This window comes from Polypterus senegalus, chromosome 8 (genome assembly GCF_016835505.1).
Source record: "Polypterus senegalus isolate Bchr_013 chromosome 8, ASM1683550v1, whole genome shotgun sequence".
NCBI lineage: Eukaryota > Metazoa > Chordata > Cladistia > Polypteriformes > Polypteridae > Polypterus > Polypterus senegalus.
This window is the reverse complement of record NC_053161.1, coordinates 173,315,555-173,337,093: the sequence shown is the minus strand read 5'-3', so window position 1 is coordinate 173,337,093 and position 21,539 is coordinate 173,315,555. Positions and strand designations below refer to the sequence as shown.

At 39.7% G+C, this 21,539-nt stretch overlaps 1 protein-coding gene across 1 annotated transcript in view; it reads right to left on the bottom strand.

The window, feature by feature from the left end:
- Positions 1–11,506: 11,506 nt before the first annotated feature.
- LOC120534707 (zinc finger protein 91-like) overlaps positions 11,507–21,539 on the bottom strand; it is a 143,839-nt gene continuing 133,806 nt past the window's right edge. Inside the window, exon 10 of the mRNA XM_039762293.1 lies at positions 11,507–12,889. Coding sequence (XP_039618227.1) covers positions 12,108–12,889 — 782 coding nt within the window. The 3' untranslated portion in view covers positions 11,507–12,107. The remainder of the gene's footprint in view (positions 12,890–21,539) is intronic.

The following is a 21,539-nucleotide window of genomic DNA, read 5'->3' as shown; positions in this document are numbered from 1 at the left end:
GGTTTTTCCAAAGTACAAAGAACCAATGTCATATCCAAAGAACCTGTCCCAGAATAAAATGATGCTTGGTCAAGCAATTTGCTCCACGCGAAACCACACCATTCAGTAAAGAACCATATGTTGCCATTAAAGAACCAGAATTTATAAGACTGCAATCCATGTCTGTGCCATGGCATTGTGGCTAGAGACGGAGCCCACAGCAGACATCAGGAGCTGTGGACAGCATTTAGGCTGTCAGGAGATGACCATGACATGGTGGAGGCAAAACCTGATTATCTACCTGAGATCGACTGAGACAGAGAGGATGGGCTGTGAATAAAGAGAAGCATGGTGCCCATCACTGGGTACACAATGCAGGGTGGGCGAGTCAAGTGAAGCTTAACATGCCAAGGTATTTTCAGTGGCACATCTTGTACACTGAAAAAAAATCCTAGAGCCTAATATAGCTAATATAGTGCCTTTCATGAAGAACTAACATTAGGTAAACATCAACCATTCAGGCCATTTGGAGACAATACTTTATAAGAAGGGCGGCACGGTGGCACAGTGGTTCACTTCCCAGGTTCTCCCTGCATGGAGTTTGCATGGGTTTCCTCCCAAAGTCCAAAGACATGAAGGTTAGGTGCATTGGTGGTCCTAAATTGTCCCAAGTTTGTGCTTGGTGTGTGTGTGTGTGTGTCCTGTCCGGGGTTTGTTCCTGCCTTGCGCCCTGTGTTGTCTAGGATTGGCTCCATCAGACCCCCGTGACCCAGTGTTTGGATATAGCGGATTGGATAATGTCTGACTAACTTTATACCGTTAATGTGGAGCGTTGATTCCGCCTTGTACCGTTCAGGTTTTTGGGTGTAGGATACATAGCAAGTCCTGCCAGGAAGAGAGCAGCTTCTAGAAGGCTGGCTGGCTAAAGTCTGGAAAAGCGAGACGAGGTCCTACTGCTTGCTGGACAGCCAATTGGATTGCAGGTTTTTGTCACCTGGTTTACTTGGCTCGAGTCAGATAACTCCTCCCCCAACCATAGCGTGTACTGACGTATAATATACGGCGACACGGAGTGGAACTCTGCAGCTCGAGTTTATTGGGAAAAGCGAGAAAGCGGACAGAGAGGAGCTACGTTTTTTGTTTCAAAGCCGTTAAGAGGCCGACTGTGAGGGAAAGCAGCAGATGAGGTGCCTTGAAGTGAAGCATGAAAGCAAAACTTATTCCATTTATTTATCTTGAGCACAAATTAATTCTAATTCCCCTTTTTGTTTTTTTTTTTTTTTGCTAATATTTCCATATAAAAACGAATTCCCTTTAGTGTTCTACGAGGGACATTCAAAACGTTTCCGGCCTTTTTTTAAACTCTATTAAGAATTTCAAAAACAAGTGACGTCACTTTTCTACATAGTCACCGTCGTTTACGATGCAGTTTTCCCAGTCACATGACACTCTCAGACACGACCAATTACTATTCCTCCTCCCACCCTCACCGTTTCCAACGAAAATGTAAAAGTACGGAAACTTTTCGAAGGTCCCTCGTAGTTATTTCTCGTCTGCTTTCCATAGTCTGCTTACAAACTATGACTCACTGTTAATAGTCGGCGACTTTAACTTTCATGTCGACAATCAGTGTGACCAAAAAGTAAAGAATTCATGAACCTCCTGGACTCTTTTGATTTGAGGCAGCTCGTTAATCAGCCTACACATAAAGCAGGTCATACGTTAGACTTAGTGATTACTAAAGGACTAAAAGTTGATATAAAGCAGGTCACTGATATCGGTCTATCAGATCATTTCCTTCTACTATTTAATATTGAAATAAAGATAGAAAACACTCATGAGAAGCATATTGTTAAAAAACGCTTCTTTGACTCATCAGCAGCTTTAAAACTTACAAACATTCTAAGCAATCAGTCCGTTTATAATGCCAACTATAATAGCGAGGATAATGTAAATAGTAAAGTGGAAAACTTTATTCTAAAGTAAGAGCTGCTGTTGACACAGTTGCACCTGAAAAGACAGTTAAAAAATCTTCTAGCATTGTTATACCATGGAAGACCCAAAGAGTGTCTGATTTAAAAAGAACATGTCGTAGAGCTGAGCGTAAATGGAGGAAAACTAATCTAACTATCCATTATGAGATATTGAAGGCTAAAATAACAGAATACAATAACACTGTCCGTCTTGAGAGGCGCTGCTATTTCTCTAATATTATAAATAACAATGCTAGTAATCCCAGAGTCTTATTTTCTACAATTGATCGTCTGTTAAACCAGGTAACTCAAAGGAATGCCTCCAGAATACTTCCAGTGAAACCTGTGAGAACATTGCTGTATTTTTCAATCAAAAATTAATGATATTAGAGATAACATAGTATATCTCCCCAACACTGCAGAACCTCCAAAGCCCCGGTACTCCATTATAAACAAATTAAATGCTTTCACCAGGATAGATTTACCTGAATTACATAGTATAATCTCTCAACTGAAACCCTCCACCTCGTCCTTGACCCAATACCAACAAGGTTTTTCAAAGAAGTATCAGGCGTGCTAATTGACAATATTCTGGACATAGTAAATTCGTCATTAGATACGGGGTCTTCCCGACTGTCTTAAGACTGCTGTAGTTAAACCCCTACTTAAGAAAATAATCTTGACGCCTCTGCTTTTGAAAATTTTAGACCCATCTCTAACCTGCCCTTCTTAAGTAAAATTCTAGAGAAGGCAGTCATTATGTAGTTAAATGACCACTTCAATAAACATGTTATTCTTGATAAATTTCAGTCAGTTTAGAACAAATCACAGCACAGAAACTGCACTCGTTAAAGTAGTAAATGACTTGGGGTAAATGCAGACAGAGGCCATTTATCTGTTCTCATCCTCTTAGATCTGAGTGCTGCATTTGACACCATTGATCACAATATTCTTAGAAATCGCCTTAGTCAATGGGTGGGCCTCTCTGGCAGTGTCTTAAATTGGTTTGAATCCTACCTGGCAGGAGAAAATTCTTTGTTAGTTGTGGTAATCACATCTCAAAGACACATGATATCCGATATGGTGTTCCACAAGGCTCTATCCTGGGTCCGCTGCTCTTTTCAATCTACATGCTTCCGTTAGGTCAGATTATCTCAGGGCACAACTTGAGTTACCACAGCTATGCTGATGACACACAGCTGTACTTATCTATAGCACCTGATGACCCGACTCTTTGATACACTAACACAATGTCTTACTGGTATTTCTGAATGGATGAATAGTAATTTTCTAAAACTAAATAAAGATAAAACTGAAATTTTAGTAATTGGCAATAATGGATTTAATGAGGTTATCAGAAATAAACTGGATACATTAGGATTAAAAGTTAAGACGGAAGTAAAAAGCTTAGGGATAACCGTTGACTGTAATCTGAATTTTAAATCACATATTCATCAGACCATTAGGACAGCATTTTTTCACTTAAGAAACATAGCAAAAGTTAGACCTCTTATATCACTGAAAGATGCTGAGAAATTAATTCACGCTTTTGTTTTCAGTCGACTAGATTACTGTAACGCACTCCTCTCAGGACTACCCAAAAAAGACATAAATCACTTGCAACGAGTGCAGAATGCAGCTGCTAGAATCCTAACTGGGAAAAGAAAATCTGAACACATTTCTCCAGTTTTGATGTCACTACACTGGTTGCCTGTGTCATTCAGGACTGACTTTAAAATACTGCTTATGGTTTATAAAGCCTTAAATAATCGCACTCCATCTTATATATCAGAATGTCTGACACGTTATATTCCAAATCGTAACCTTAGATGCTCAAATGAGTGTCTCCTTAGAATTCCAAAAGCTAAACTTAAAAGAAGTGGTGAGGCGGCCTTCTGCTGTTATGCACCTAAAATCTGGAATAGCCTGCCAATAGGAATTCACCAGGCTGATACAGTAGAGCACTTTAAAACACTGCTGAAAACACATTACTTTAACATGGCCTTTTTATAACTTCACTTTAACTTAATCCTGATACTCTGTATGTTCAGTTCATCATAATAACTATTCATGGTGGCTCCAAAATCCGTACTGACCCCAACTCTCTCTTCTGTTTCTTTTTCTGGTTTCTTTGTCCACCACCTACTCAAAGCATCATGATGCTCCAACATTGATGGACTGAAAGCCAGAAGTCTACGTGACCATCATCATCAAGTCCTTCCGTGAGAACCCTAAATCCAAAGAGGACTGTTTCATTTATGTTAGGTAGATTGCCCAGAGGGGACTGGGCGGTCTCATGGTCTGGAATCCCTACAGATTTTATTTTTTTTCTCCAGCCTCTGGAGTTTTTTTTTTTTTTCTGTCCACCCTGGCCATCGGACCTTACTCTTATTCTATGTTAATTAATGTTGACATATTTTTATTTTTTATTGTGTCTTCTATTTTTCTATTCTTCATTTTGTAAAGCACTTTGAGCTACTTTATGTATGAAAATGTGCTATATAAATAAATGTTGTTGTTGTTGATCGTCTTTTTCAAGCACAAAACCAACTGCCAGGTTCAAAAGGGCGGAACAAGCAGCTTCTGGTGGGCCCATTATGGTAGGACTAAGCACACATTGCTATACTGCAACTCAAACTGCTGGCTGCCAATGTGGAAGAACGGAGACCTTTATGTCTCCTTAAGCATCTTGAAATGTAACAGGTATGCTGTGAATTACAGAGGGTCTTGAGGGTCCCCTGATCGACATTTTGGATACACTGAAAGCCTTTAAAGAAAAACTGTTGGCTGGTTATGTTACGGTTTGTTGTGAGAAAGTATTATAATTATCTGGTCGACGTCTCTCTTCACAGGCAGGGTGGGATGGTAGATTTCTGCACAGGTTTTGTGAACTTGTCAGGGCTCCACATTTGACTGGCAGCAGCTGGTCCAGCATGGCAGGAAATGCGTCGTTTGCCATGCTTTGAGAGCAACAGAGGAGAAGGGTAGAGACCATCATAGGAAATGAAGAAACAGGAATACCAAACAGCTGTTAGTAGTTGTCATGGTCTAATGGGTGATGTAGAGCATGGCAGTGGAGAGCAGAAAGTGACTCCCATTACGGATGCTGACTGTGTTTGCACTGCAGAAGAACACTCCTTTACACTTACACATAACTAACTATGATGTCACTCCACATGTGGACATTGCCATTTTAACATCACAAATCAGAGCGTAAGTGTGCATGTGTCCTGAAAAGTGGCCCCTCTGTGTGATGCTGAGCAGAAGCACATGGTGGCATGGCTATTGTTTGCAGATTGCATATTGTGGACCCCAGGGGGCACTGCAGCTCCCCAAACCCCCAACACAAAGGCTCGACACACAAGTTTGTCATTGCACGAAGAGTTGTTATTGTGTGAAACTCTTCCAATGAATTGTTTCCCACATTACAACCACCCTTTCATTCTAATACAGAGTAACTCTTTCGATTCTCCTTCGGTCCCCCAGCAAGCTTTGTCCTCCTCTGCCCGACTCTGGCTTACTGTGAGGAGATGGGCAACTCCTTTTATGTAACACCCAGGAGTGCTTCCTCTGTCAGAAAACTGTGGCTTGGAAACGCTTCCGGGTAAATCTGGAGCCCGACAAAGTAGAGCTCGCTAGTCGTCATCCACAGGACCGTACAGGGCCGAGGCAACAAACTACAGTTCCACGCCTTGGGACACCATAGAAGTGCCGTAATCCAGGGAAGCTGCCATCTAGTATCTCAGGAAAGATAATGCTGAATGCAAGCTACCTTCCCCTGTCTTTCCATGCCAGGGGGGTTCCGGCCGGGTAAGGATCTTGATTCAGTTCGTGCCGGGATGCCAGTCACCACGTGGCATCCCTCACAGTATCCATGTGTGTTATTTCTCATGTACTAAATGATACATATTTGTAAGAGAACAGTGTTCAGACAATAATGGAGCACTAACAAGACCTTCTGATTGCCACAAGGGATTTGAACACTGGATATGCACTTGTTCCGCTTAATGCTTTCAGTGTCTGGTTTTTCCTCAATCTTATACTGGTGCTTATTATGGGATCACATTTTTCTCTAACCCCACACTTCTTATTGGCCTGTAGTATGTGGCCCACTTTGGATGTGTGGGAGAAGGGGGTTAAAAACAAGAAGGGATCGAATCCTTCTGACGTGGTTAAGAACAGGCCACACAACACCCAAGTTATTCCTTGCATCTTACTAGAATAGAATGCGTCATGCAGGATTGTGTAGGCATTGCAATCAACATGAAACCGTGGACCACAGTAATGATTTTACTTACTTGAAGCGTTTAACACCTCCTGGTCTTCAACATACAACAGAGTGGAGGTTCTGAATACTTGAAGAAAGGAAGACAGCAAATGGCCGAGAAAACCGTGCAAGTAGGGAATGCTTCCATCCATTTTTTTGGGCTAAAATCGATTTTATGTTACAGGAATTGGCGGATTCCTATTTGTTTTCATCACTGTTTCAATTTTTTATTTCTTTAAGCACCTGCATAACCCTAGAAAAAGCCATTCATGCTATACTATAGTGGTATTGTTAAAATTAAACCGCAAACCACCGGTGCTACCTGATCATTTTCCATTAACAAAATGAAATGCTGTAGAATTCTTGGTCAGTGGCCATTTTTAATTACAGGACAAGATTAAAAGGTCTGAACTCTTTCTCTTCGTTTCTGCTAAAGACGCTCCTCTTTTTTCTTACCCTCTGCCATTCCTCTCCCTGCACAGGATGACTCCTCTGGTGTCCTTTTCTCAGTTTATTACCCCAATTTCTTTAACGTAAAAGCCAATAGTCCTACCTTCACTCTCTCTTCTAAAGTCTGACTGCCAGATATCTGCTTGGAGGAAGTTTGGCAGCAAAAATGACAGGTGCGACTCCTTGGGTACCGAAATACAGTAGACCCCTGGGAAGTTGCAGTTCAGAGTTCATGGCCTCAGTCATTCGCGGATTTTTCCTTAGAACCCAACTAATAATTGTTAGCGGAAACCGCAAAATATCCTCCACAATTTTTATGCCTTTTTTCGTGGCAATACTGTACTGCAAAGAGAACAGGAAGCAACTGTAGTGGAAAATGCGGCTTGGGATGGTGAAAGTAGCCAATAGAATTTGAAACTGCAACTCCCAGCAGTCCCTGCAGTGGATCTGATTGGTCTTCTGCCAAGGGGGCTGGGGCTGTTCAGGTCAACGGATGTCAGTGCGGCTTTTAAGACCAAAAGAAAAAAAAAAAAGTTTTTGTAATTCGTGTTTCAAGTTCCTGTCTCTCTGCCTGCCTTCTGTTGGGTTACCTGTACTTATACATCTTGTCCTCGATCATTTCATGTGTCTGGATTGTCTGCCTGTGTACTTGAGGACTGTAAGTGGATTCATGGCCATCCTGCAAAGAACGGAGCGCGCTCCTGAACCCGTCCACCCGTCTTCACCATTTCAGGAACTACCGGTAGGACTATCTTTACATTCCCATTCAACGTGCGCATCTCTGGACTATCTATCTTCATCATTACATTTCATCCATTGCAGTTTTTCATGGACTTTACTGTGTGCGTTTTGTTTTTGTGCTTCATTTGTATTTAATGTGTAATCGCTGTAAGGGGAACAGGGGTGCATTATCATCTTCATTTGTTTTCATTACATTCTTTATTTGCTGTTTGATTACCAGTTTGCGAGTGCGTGCGGGTCGGGTCAAGGCTGGGTGCGTCCCTGTAATCTCCACCATCAAAATAAATAAATCGCCATCTTCTCGACGGTGTGAATCTTAGCGGCACTGGACCGTTACAGCTTTATTAATTTCTCCTTGCTGCTGCTGATTGACTGCTGCCCTGTGCCGCATCTCCAGCTGAGTGTTCTCGCGTTTTCCCTGTTTTGTTCTTCTTAACCCTTAAACCACCACAACCGACTAGAGTAGTTTCCCAGTGCCATTTGCTGGCATGCTGGAGCCGAGTATATTTGGCGACATACATACATTGAACGCCACAACCAGTGCAATTTACCAGCACACTGAAGCTGATCAGTCAGTGCCGTACATTCGTTGAGCAGCCAGCTCATGACCACTGCCGGCCTCTGCAGCCTCGCTGGGATTGAGCCGCTGCACTAGACTGGCCTGCAAGCATCAGCATTGGCCATTGTGTGGTTGCGGGCAGCCAGTTCAAGCGCAGCTGGCGCGCTGCTTTACTAAATTTCATCAATGGAGCATACAAGCACCTTGTACATATTTTTTAAGTAGTTTTTTTTTTTTAAATAGTTTTTACAGTTCATTAACAGTGTATAAAATGATCAGTGCTGCAGTAATTATGATGCTCTTTGCATGAAAAAAAATGTGTTCCATTCAAATTTCACTTTTTCTTTGTGAATTGTGACATTTACTTAAAAAATAAAGCAAAAAAGTATTTGGCATCCAGGGATGCATTAACCCCCAAGTATGTGGCAGACTAAGGGTTAAAGCCCCAAGATGCCATCCAAATGAGCTGCACCGCCTAAGGCTTCTGGCAATGAAAACGCACTTGCATGAATCACAGTACATATAGCGGCAACATCGGTATTTTATATTCTAGCACTGCAGGAGACATAGCAGTACAGTACTGTACAGTATACGGGTTTACCTTTACACTCTTTATTTTTAGGTAATGTATTAAGCGGAGTCTGAAAATAAGTTAAAGTGTTTTGGGGGCATATTTAGGGTTCAAACTATAAAAATAGGCATTTTTTTTAACCACATCCAAAATTTGCGGTTTTTCACAATTCTCGGGTGCTCTAGGAACGTAACCCCTGAAAATTTCACTACTTAAATTAGAAAAAGCAGACCGACAAAAAATGTTGTTTTTTGTGATTGGCTAATATACCAATTACTGATTGAATATTTTGGTCGTGAAAATCATTCAACCTCGACTGGGGCAACACTAGGTGGAAGGTCATAACATTGGCCAATCATGTGCCCATCCACACTTAACATTGGGACAATTTGGAAATGCCAACAATGCTAAATTTAAGGGATGTAAAGTCTTGCAATGCACAATTTCTATTTTATTGCTTGATGGGAAGGAAGCAGTTTTCTTGTTTTGAGATCCAGCTTTTGGATAGTCTACAAATTTTATTTAACTCCTCAATCCTTTCTGGGTGTACTTACTATCACAAGAGGACTGAACCTTGCTGCTTAGTCAAGATGGTCTGGTTGGTCGTACTGCTTTACTTGTTACTCCCTTAAGTATGCAGTGAGGGCTTGGTGTAGCACTCGCACTGTTCAACTTCCTAATAAGGCTTCTTTTGGCAATTCAGTTGGAGTTATGGTGACTGGTAGGCGGTCAAAATGGGCCTGAGAGTTGCGCTTCATTATTCCTTTTGTTCCCAGCACAACGGGCACTAGCCCCTTACCTCCCCCACCACCACATTTGGCATACCTTGGATCACATTTCAAAGTATTTTGCCTCATTAGTCTCTGACCTGAGTAGACACTAAGAACTAATGCATCTATTATCCATGTTTTCTTAGACTGTTTGTTCTTGATGACTACATCTGGGATCTATTTTTCTGTGAGATGGTATTGGTGTGCCCAACAACAACAATAACATTTATTTATATAGCACATTTTCATACAAACAGTAGATCAAAGTGCTTTACATAATAAAGAATAGAAAAATAAAAGACACAATAAGAAAACAAGTCAACATTAATTAACATCGAATGAGAGTAAGGTTCAATGGCCAGGGGACAGAAAAACAAAAAACTCCAGGCGGCTGGAGAAAAATAAAATCTGTAGGGATTCCAGACCATGAGACGCCCAGTCCCCTCTGGGCATTCTACCTAACATAAATGAAACAGTCCTCTTTGGATTTAGGGTTCTCACGGAAGGGCTTGATGATGATGATGGTCACGTAGACTTCTGCCTTTTAATCCATCCATCATTGTTGGAGCATCATGAAGCTTTGAGTAGGTGGAGGTGGCGCAGGCCACCACCACAAAAAAAACGGAAAAAGAAACAGAAAAGAGAGTAGGGGTCAGTACAGATTTTAGAGCCACCATGAATAGTTATTATGATGAATTGAACATACAGAGTATCAGGATTAAGTTAAATTAAGTTAAATGAAGTTATAAGAAGGCCATGTTAAAGTAATGTGTTTTCAGCAGTGTTTTAAAGTGCTCTACTGTATCAGCCTGGCGAATTCCTATTGGCAGGCTATTCCAGATTTTAGGTGCATAACAGCAGAAGGCAGCCTCACCACTTCTTTTAAGTTTTGTTCTTGGAATTCTAAGGAGACACTCATTTGAGGATCTGAGGTTACGATTTGGAATATAAGGTGTCAGACATTCCGATATATAAGATGGGGAGATTATTTAAGGCTTTATAAACCATAAGCAGAATTTTAAAGTCAATCTGAATGACACAGGTAACCAGTGTAGTGACATCAAAACTGGAGAATGTGTTCAGATTTTCTTTTCCTAGTTAGGATTCTAGCAGCTGCATTCTGCACTAGTTGCAAACGATTTATGTCTTTTTGGGTAGTCCTGAGAGGAGTGCGTTACAGTAATCTAGTCGACTGAAAACAAACGCGTGAACTAATTTCTCAGCATCTTTCAGTGATATAAGAGGTCTAACTTTACTTATGTTTCTTAAGTGAAAAATGCTGTCCTAATGATCTGATTAATATGTGATTTAAAATTCAGATTACAGTCAACAATTACCCCTAAGCTTTTTACCTCCGTCTTGACTTTTAATCCTAATGTATCCAGTTTATTTCTAATAGCCTCATTGTATCCATTATTGCTAATCACTAAGATTTCAGTTTTCTCTTTATTTAACTTGAGAAAATTACTATTCATCCATTCTGAGATACAAGTCAGACATTGTGTTAGTGAATCAATAGAATCAGGGTCATCAGGTGCTATTGATAAGTACAGCTGTGTGTCATCAGCATAGCTGTGGTAGCTCACGTTGTGCCCTGAGATAATCTGACCTAACGGAAGCATGTAGATTGAGAAGAGCAGCGGACCCAGGATAGAGCCTTGTGGAACACCATATTGGATATCATGTGTCTTTGAGTTGTAATTACCACAACTAACAAAAATTTTCTCCCTGTCAGGTAGGATTCAAACCAATTTAAGACACTGCCAGAGAGGTCCACCCATTGACTAAGGCGATTTCTAAGAATGTTGTGATCAATGGTGTCAAATGCAGCACTCAGATCTAAGAGGATGAGAACAGATAAATGGCCTCTGTCTGCATTTACCCACAAGTCATTTACTACTTTAACGAGTGCAGTTTCTGTGCTGTGATTTGTTCTAAAACCTGACTGAAATTTATCAAGAATAGCATGTTTATTTAGGTGGTCATTTAACTGCATAATGACTGCCTTCTCTAGAACTTTACTTAAGAAAGGCAGGTTAGAGATGGGTCTAAAATTTTCAAGAGGGGTCAAGATTATGTTTCTTAAGTAGGGGTTTAACTACAGCAGTCTTAAGACAGTCTGGGAAGACCCCAGTATCTAGTGACGAATTTACTATGTCCAGAACATTATCAATTAGCACGCCTGATACTTCTTTGAAGAACCTTGTTGGTATTGGATCAAGGACACAGGTGGAGGATTTTAATTGAGAGATTATTTTTTGTAAATCAGGTTTCCATTATGTGTTGTGGATTGTGGTCCCAGTGCCTTTCTGGTGCTGATAAGTTGTGTTTCTTTTAGATTCTCCAATGAATGAGCCTGGCCATTTTGGGGAGTCTTTCAGTGTATAAGCATTTAGCCATCAATACTACACAATCATCGACAAGATGGGTGACAGGTTATTGCTGTGTTTGGCGAAGTGGCTGTTACTGGTAATGCATTTTTGTTTTTTTCCTTTTGATGCCCTGAACCAGCTTCTATGCAAACTTCTGTTTTCTGCAGCCAGGAGTAGACGATCATCTTTTGTTTGTAGTTTGTATCTTATGAGCAACATATGGTTAAGTTCATGGTATTCACAATTCAATTTTTTCTTCTTCTGCTGCTTAGTATATTGTGCTCCAATCAACAGCATACAAGGTGGGGAAGTTTCTGTCTCCTCCTCACTGTTCTGGAATAGCCAAATTAATTTGAGTATGGATGTTGTTCCAGGCTTTCTTACTTCATGGTTGAATATTATTTGTACATTTGGGTCATTTGAGTTCATTTGCTATGTTTTATCATCTCTACATTGTGAATTTTGCTGTGTTTCTGAAGAGCATTTTTGTGGCAGAATTGTTTGCCACATTCATTACAGTTATATGGCTTCTCTCCAGTGTGAATTCTGATGTGTTTCTGAAGATTACTCCTGTGACAGAATTCTTTCCTACATTGATTACAGCAATACAGCTTCTCTCCAGTGTGAATTCGGCAGTGTTTCTGAAGATTGCTCTTGTAACTGAATTGTTTGCCACATTCATTACAGTAATATGGCTTCTCCCCAGTGTGAATTCTTTTATGGCCCTTAAGACTACTCTTGACAAAAAATTGTTTGCCACATTCAGAACAGCAGAACGGCTTCTCTCCTGTGTGAATCCTGGTGTGTCTCCGAAGATGGCTCCTGTCTGAGAATTGCTTGCCACATTCCAAACAGCAATACGGCTTCTCCCCAGTGTGAATTCTAATGTGTCTCTGTAGACCACTCCGTTGAGAAAATTGTTTGCCACATTCAGAACAGAAATGTGGCTTTTCCCCTGTGTGAACCCTTTTGTGGTTTTGGAGATTGCCAATTTGTGAGAATCGTTTGCCACATTCAGTACAGCAATATGGCTTTTCTCCTGTGTGAATCCGTTCGTGGCTCTGGAGATTGCCAATTTCTGTGAATTGTTTGCCACATTCATTACAACAGTACAGCTTTTCTCCACTGTGAATTCTTCTATGTTTCTGAAGGGCACTCTTGTGTGAAAATTGTTTATCACACTCAGTACAGCAGTGAGGTTTCTTTCCTGTAGTTAAAAATAAAAACAGAAGAAGGTTGTTTCTCACTCCACTGTCTTATTACTGATAATGAGTCACAACATTCAGCTCTGAAAATGATGGTTGAAATTCTGGACCTTTTAAAGCTATAAGAAATCAAAATACTTGAGTTACAGCTTGTTAATTTTGCCATCTGTATTACCGCCACTCACCACATCAGCACAACCACTGGAGAGAAGTTGAAACATTAAACTAAAATAGATCATGTGTAAAAGAAACACTGGTCAAGATTATTGGTCGCATTTTGTTAGAGAATATTGCATTTTAAAATATTTGCTTTCACATTGGTCCATCAGTTGCCTTCACCTGCATCATAACATCCAACTTCAAGACAGTTAGATTTTAAAATGAATGAAAAACGCTTAACTTTAGAAAGCAGTTTCATGTGGCGAGCTAATATATATCGTGACTGTGAAGAAATAACTTTGACTTGAAAAATAACAAACTTATCCGAAAATTACATTTCAAAACTGTGTTATCATAGTTGTAAGTTTGAAAATACTATTGAAAGTTATATGCTGGTCTTAATTTACTTAAGGGCAGGGTTAGGGCCATTCATGAATTGAATTGAATTGAATTGAGAATGCATGGTGAATTCCAATTCACTGCCTGGAATCGGAATTAGAATTGCATGCAGTTGAAAGGGAAATTGAACTGGAAATTAACTGGAATGTCAGGAAACAGAATTGAATTCAAATACATTCCCCTTTCTAAAATGATTTGCTAAATATTCTACAGTACACTAAATATTATGAATCCCATAAATCACATTCAGATTAAAGAAATACAAGCATAATGTATGTTTTATACATTACGCATGTAATTTCAGAAATCACTGGTATAAATAAAAAGTAAAATATGAAATTTGATTGTTTCATTGGCATGTGACAATCATTAATATCTCTAACAACAGTTGGATTAAAACAATGTTTCCCAGAATTCCATGCAAGGTGAAGCTTCATGACCTGGAAGTCTAATTAGGGCCCATGCTGAAGGTGTGAGATGGAAGAGTTTCTGTGAATTTGAAGGACTTTAGACTGGTGTGGGTGTTTGATCTTGGATTGCTTTGAGGATCTGATTTGTGTATGAACTCTGGATTTCTATATTAACACATAGATCTGGGATCCCTATTAAACTGGAAATGGCTGAGGAATCTGGGAATGTGGGAAGATCATTTTGGTGAACTGCCTGTAAACATTATGATATACCTGTTCATGGATCCAGCTGAGCTACATCAAACTTAAAAAACGGCATCTTCAGGTGAGTACTTGTATTGTCCGTGGACCAAACATTTACATATGAACAACACTTTTACACAAAGGATTTCATCCATTGCTAATAAATGTGGAGGTTTAGTTATTTACCAATTTAAAACACAAATTGCTTCTGTTCATGTTGTTGCATGTATAAAATTGTGCATGGGGCAAGAACACTCAATACAATCAATAAGTAATATTAACAATGTCTGGCACTCGTATTCCATTTTCTCATCCTTGTCAGGCAACAAACTGGAGAGCCAGAGCACCATACGTCACCGCAAGTCTACGCCAGCAGTTTTAGGACAGAAGTTAAGGTTAGGGGGTTAGAATGGTTAGCATGTACAGCACAATATGTTGTTAAGGTTAGGGGTTAGTTCATGTTAGGGGAATAGTTTTGTTAAGGTTAGGGTTTGGTGTGGTTAGCATGTCAATCAATTTAATTTTTGACAACTTATAAATGTCTATTAGCAAATTGGTGGTCCAGACATGTGGTGATGTCACTTCTGCCCTGAAACAGGTGGCGCAGACCTTTGGTGACTTATGATGCCGTGGCTCTGCAGGTACATCTCACCAGAAATGTGCCTTTCCAGTTGCCATTATTGAATTGAATTGATTGTAGTCACAATATTAGTCATGTGCCATACACATTTTCTGCAGCCACATATAAATGTGAGTCAATCACAGCTGGCCTAGCTTATTTTGTTCCTTTTTTACTGGTAGCATTTATCACATTGAACTTGTAATCATATACTGTTATGAACGGCTGTGATGGCTGGCCATGAGGCCGAAATATGGGAAGAACCGGGAAGCAGATGTGCACAGGACAATGCTTTCCCCAGAGTGCTACAGGGCTGCTTACAGGGCTAGAGTTGATCCATGGATTCCTGCAGGAAGGTGGAGTTTCCTACAGCCCTGTTGGCTTCCATGGGGGGCCACCAGGGGGAGTGGTACAGTCCTATTTAAGTTTCTGTGAGTACCTCCTGATAATGCTAAGGGAGTTACCTGAAACACAGCGTAAAGGAAGCCGCCTCACTTCATGCTTCAGAGTCGGGGGGTTGGGGGGAAGGGATGAAGCTTGCCAGTGGAGGTGGAAAGGAAAGGAGAGGAAGAAGAACGACAAAAGAAAGGAAAATAAAGTGCCGTTTATGGTACTGGGCTGCTGTGGAAGCAAAAGAAAAAAGTGTTTCCCCGCTTGGAATTAAAATGTGCATGTTACAAAGACTTGTGCCTACAGTCTGTCTGTGTCGGGGTTAGGTGGCTGGAGCGACCCCTGGTGACCACAAGTGGCATAGTCAGCAGGATATGCCACCTGCATATTCAGATACTCATGGCCAGTGCCACTCATCTTTTATCAATTGTTAATGTACAGTTCTCAGTTTTATTTACTTATGTTTCACCAACTATTTTTCATACATTACTTGGCGTTTGTAAGGCACCATAAACAAAGTTCACGTGTATGTCCCAAATAAATACTCGGACAATAAATGGAATTTGTCAGAATTTCAGGGAATTGAATTTCCACTTCCTGAAACTCCAATGCAGTTTCCTGTAGTTAGTGAATTATGCAGAAAAACGGCTCATACAATATTTTTGTTAAACCCTTTGAATTAATGCTGAAAGCCTACACTTCAATCATATTTTGATTGATTTACTTCAACCCCATTCTGGAGCTATATGGAGCCAAAATTATAAAATTGTGTACTATCTATGACCTTGGATAGGAATGTGCTTTGGCCATTAAAGATACTGCGTGCAGCTGGTTTGTTGCTGATGATTTCTGGATTGCTGCACTCCTTAATAACTCATCTCCCTGACGTTTGGCCTACACACATAGAAAACAAAGAAAATCAGTTCAGCTGTTTTTCAGTGATTATCGAACAAACAGTGGAACAGACAGACATCCAGACAGCTTGTAATTTCACTCATATAGATTGTATATTACATCTAGCTCAAGTACCTGGTGATGTTTGTGACGGGTCTGTCTGTTGTGGACACTGATTAGCTCTTAAAATGGCTGCCCTGCTCATTTGGTCTTCTGTGTCTGCTAGCTTTGATTCTCTGTGTTAAGGACTTTTATTGGCTCTTGAAGTCAGAGCTCCGCCTCTAAGGTCTGCAGGTTTAGTTTTATTTAGATTCTGTTATTTCAATGGCCCTTGAAATAAAAATGTTCTTTTGGCATCTATATCTATATCTATATATATATTTTATATATATCTCTATATATCTCTCTATATATATATATATATCTCTATATATCTCTATATATCTATATCTGTATATATCTATATCTATATATATCTATATATATCTATATATCTATATCTATATCTATATCTATATCTATATCTATATCTATACATCACACACGAGTTTGTTCTTATTGCTGTGGCCATTTAATGTAATAGTAAAGTAAAATAAAGTAGATTAAAATAAAGCACACACAAATGTACATGTCGATTCTTTATTCATCTTAGGATTTCTTGTTTTTGATTTTTTTAAATTCTTCTGAACTGTAGCTGTGATATTTTTCACTTGAATGTTAGAGATTGCATTGAGTAAGTAAAGCTGGAAAAATATTGGTTTGTGTGTTTTCATTTAAGGCTGTAAGGCAAAGAAATTGGGAATATTTCAAAGGGGCGGGATTCTTTTCTATACCCACTGAGTGAGTGTGTGTGTGTTATATACATCTCTGAAAATGCAAAGTTGTCTGACTGGCTAACTGACTGCCTCACTTAGTCATCAACAAAAACCTTATTTTTCAGTTTAGCTAAAAAGCCAAAACTTGACAGAGTGATACATCTAGGCAGTAGGTAGCCACTAAGGGAAGATATTTTGATATTTTAATATTTAGGTTTGTGGCAAACTTAAATAAGGGCACTATACGCTCTTGCCAGGCATTGAGGCTGTGAGTACAGTCAGTTTGGTTCAACTGTTCCAAGTATAAAACATACTTAATGCAAGTGGATGGTACTGCCGTTGCATTGATATCTGCACTTTAAGTGCTTGCCATTCAGATGGTGCATGTTTAACTTCCTCATCAGTTAACAAATCACTATACTGCCGACACAAGTTCTTGATTTTATAGTTTTCATAAGTGCTCAGTTCTGACAGAGTATGTGGCCAGATTCTGAAATCAGACACCCACATATGGGTTACGCGCGGTACTTCCGAATGACGTATTCGAAATTCCGCAAGATGGTACATTTCCAAATAAGTAAATATTACCGATGTTGTCGGGGAAAAAATAAATTGCGTCTAAGTGAAGATTTTTTTATTGATATTTCATAACATTTGGAAACCATTATAATGTTTTCTTCTTTATTTTTAATAAACTGACAGTGCGAAACCAACTTGTTTTATATGAAAAATTCTCTAATCAATAACGATCTATAGACAGCTCATCAAAATTGATGTTGTCACGCAATAAATTTCTTAACTCCTCAATATATCACAACCTACGCGAAATCGCAAATTTCAGGAAAGATTAACTGCCTAACAAGCTTTGTTATGTGGTGAAAACATTTGAATTGTAAGTAAAATGACCGCATTTTTATGTAGAAACAATGAATTTTATCAATAATATATAAACGTTATCGATAATAATGAAAAATCATCAGATTACATCGTAATGTCGGCATGAAAATAAATGACCGCATCTCCAAGCGTGTAAATAGTCGGGTAAAATACTTCTGTAAGACCGTAAGAGTGCTTCCCCTTTGAAAAATCAGCCATCATTTTGTAAACAATATTGAAGACCAATCTGAGACGTGAAGAACATGCCTAAGTAGACTGTTTCCGCACGACGTTCGTACCCAAATGTTTAAAATTTGAAAGTAGTGGGAAAAATGTACCCTGCACAGAACATATAATTCCTTTTTCTCCAGAAAATTGTACTTGTCCGCGGACAACTGAAACCAGAAAAACACGCTTGTCCGATGATCAATTTACCCGTGTCGGACGAGTCGTGCATTGGATTTCCGCACCCCTGCCCAGTACTGCAATTGTCGATTTCCTGTACTATAAAATTCTGCTGCAAACTCTTCCACAACATCTGTAGATGTTTTCTGTGGTCCATGTTGCACGTAGTTCACCATATTATTTCTTTGAAGGCTTTTTTTCCATGCAATGCTTAAAAAATGTTCAGTTTACTATGCGTGTCATGTAAAGGTGAAGCCTGCAATCACCTTTACTGTTTGTTAGGAATTTAAGTAAAACAAATCAGCTATAAAGTAATAAAATAAAAAAAAATTGAAAAAAAATACATACTCCAAGATTGCATTCCCTTTACTCCATGAACATCACACTTGGTGGTAAACGTGAAAACAAATTCATGTGTGAACAAAATAAAAAACGCACATGTGAAGTTTAGTTTGCCGTTGTACAATATGTACGCAGCGTTCATTCCAAGGTTAGGATTCGTGGTTTGCTCTACAATCTGGACGAGAATGGGCCAATCAGCCCAATAAAGCTTGCCATTCTTATCCACTTAATTGTCAAGTTTGTACCTCACTTTCCATCTTGTAAGTTTTATTTCAGTTCAAACGGAGTTCAATTTTTAGTTCCCCACTTTCTCCGAGTTAAACCATTGATCCCATTTTAACAGAATGTGCGACAAGGTGAACTTATATTTATGACCCAAATTCCCAATATTCCTAAACACCTGTTTCAATTAAAAAAAAAAAGAAATACAATGTCTGGTAAAATTGTTTTTTAAATGATCATCAATAAAAGCCAAAGTGAGTCACTAAAGAAAGCAGGAACTGATCTATGGCACAAACGTTTAGTTCTGGACAATTGCATAAAGCATGATCAAGAGTAAGGCAGCTCCAGAGAACTAATACTTGCCACTGGTTTTAAAAACCTACCAATATCGTGTCAGCTTAGATACAGGCTAATTCCGATACATCCAATGGCACTCTAACTCAGGCGCATTGTTTTAGAAACTTTCCTAGGCAAAGCTGTGTAACACAGCATGTAAGAAATAAATTAGAAAAGTACCTTTATGAAAATAATATACTGTTAACAGTCAGCATGAGATTATGAAAAGAAGATCTTGACAGACCGATCTTTGAGAATTTTCTGAACAGGCAACTGCAATAATTGACAAAACCAAAGTGTACAACATATTTAGACTTCATAAAGCCTTTGACTCCGCGATGAAGATTAATTCTGAAAGTGGAAGCTGCAAGCATGAGAGGGCACCTACAAAACTGGATCTCAAGTTGGTTAACTAGCAGAAGACATGCAATACAGATAAGAGGAGAACTGGGTCAAAGTGGAGTGTCCCAGGGGTCTGTCCTTGGATCCTCATTATGTTTTCTGATACTTAGAGAGAGAGAGAGAAAAACACATACACACATACTGTGACTGATGGCCGGGACCCATGCCCAGCTGGGATGCCCCTGCAGCATAAGTTCCAGGGGAGCAAGCATGGGAAACCCAATATCTCCCCCAGGACACTAGATGGCAGCCTCCCTGGGCTGCAGCGGATTTCTCAGACTCCGGCGGGGCTTCATAGGGGTTGAAATATGGTGCAGCCCTGTTGGGTTCTGCAGGTGCCACCAGGGGGTGCTACAGCTGGAGCTGCTGGGCGCTTCTGGGCAGTTGTTTTGCCACACCCGGTAGTGCAGCAGGGTGCCTAATAAAAGGAGCCCGCGACCACCACTCAGCGTCCAGAGTCGGGAGAAGGAGGACAAAGCTTAGAGGGGGAGTGGTGGTGCCGAAGGAGAGCGTTGTGGTGTGTTTAATTTGATGTTTGTGCACATGGGAATATGTTGTGCCTGTTGGGATTACGGGGAAGACGTGCCCCACACGTGAAGAGAAAAAAAAAAAAAAAGTTAATTTTACATGTGCCTCTGTGTTGGGTCATTCATTCACACACACATACACATATATATATTTTTACACTTCACTCCATCGCGGATTTTAAATGTAAGCATATCACAGATTTTTCGCTGGTTCGCAGATTTCTGCGGACCATGGGTCTTTTAATTTATGGTACACGCTTCCTTAGTTGGTTTGTCCAGTTGATTTCATACAAGGGACGCTATTGGCAGAGCACATATTATGTATTAAATAAAACTCCTCAATGACATACGATATGCTTCCTGCGCGTTGCTTCGCATACTTAAAAGCCCAAACAGCATGTATTGATTTTTGATTGTTTGCTTTTCTCGCTCTCTCTCTGATATTCTCTGCTCCTGATGCGCACTACTTTGAAGAGGAAGATATGTTTGCATTCTTTTAATTGTGAGAAAGAACTGTAATCTCTGTCTTGTCATGGAGCACAGTTTAAACTTTTGAAAAAGAGACAAATGTTTGTCTACAACCTCCTGTGTTTCTGTGCAAATCTGTGACCCAAGTGTGACAATATAAAAATAACAATATAAAACGTATGGTTTTTACTTAGCAGATTTTCACCTTTTGTGGGGGGTTCTGGAACAGGAACAGGTTTTCTATGCTCTAACTGCGAAAATATTCGATTTATATAAGAATCGTGGAAATTCATTTATCGCAGTAGAGTCTGGAACTGATAAACCGCAATAAATGAGGGCCGACTGTATGTATGAATTGAAATTCAAGGTAAAGCAACACAGCACATTAAAAATGTCTACTGAAACCAGTTTGTCAATTTAATTGCCCAGTTATGCAAGAGGTAAAAATAAATGTCATTGCGTTTCTCACATGAATACAAAGAGGTTCTGGGCCTTACAGTGTCAGAAGTGCTTAGATCGGTCAGAGGGCTAAAACTGTCCTGACTGCAGCTGGATACTTCTCAGCCAAAGGGAGGCCCAAATAACCTCCTGGCTATGGCAGATAGACAGACATTTCTGGAGGGTGGAACGGAACTGCGTGTCTGCCTGGGCGGGACTGCCAACCAGCATCATGACCCGTTTCATAATGTGGTGGAGATATATATATATATATATATAGAGATATATATATATATATATATATATATATAGAGAGAGAGAGAGAGAGAGACACACACACACACCCCCATACATATATATGAACCATAATTAAATTAAAATTTAATTCTAAAATTAGAATATCATGACAAAGTTGATTTATTTCAGTAATTCCATTCAAAAAGTGAAACTTGATGGATTTTTAGAAGAAATAAGTGGATAGGACTGGCGAGCTTTGTTGGGTTGAATGGCCTGTTCTCATCTGGATTGTTCTAAGGTTCCAAAGCAGGGGTTGGCAACCTTTCAGCAGTGGTGTCGTGCCAACCCTATGTTACAATGTTATTCCGCTAGCCGACATAATTCACCCAGTTTTGTTATGTACAGGTGCCGGTCATAAAATTAGAATATCATGACAAAGTTGATTTCGGTAATTCCATTCAAAAAGTGAA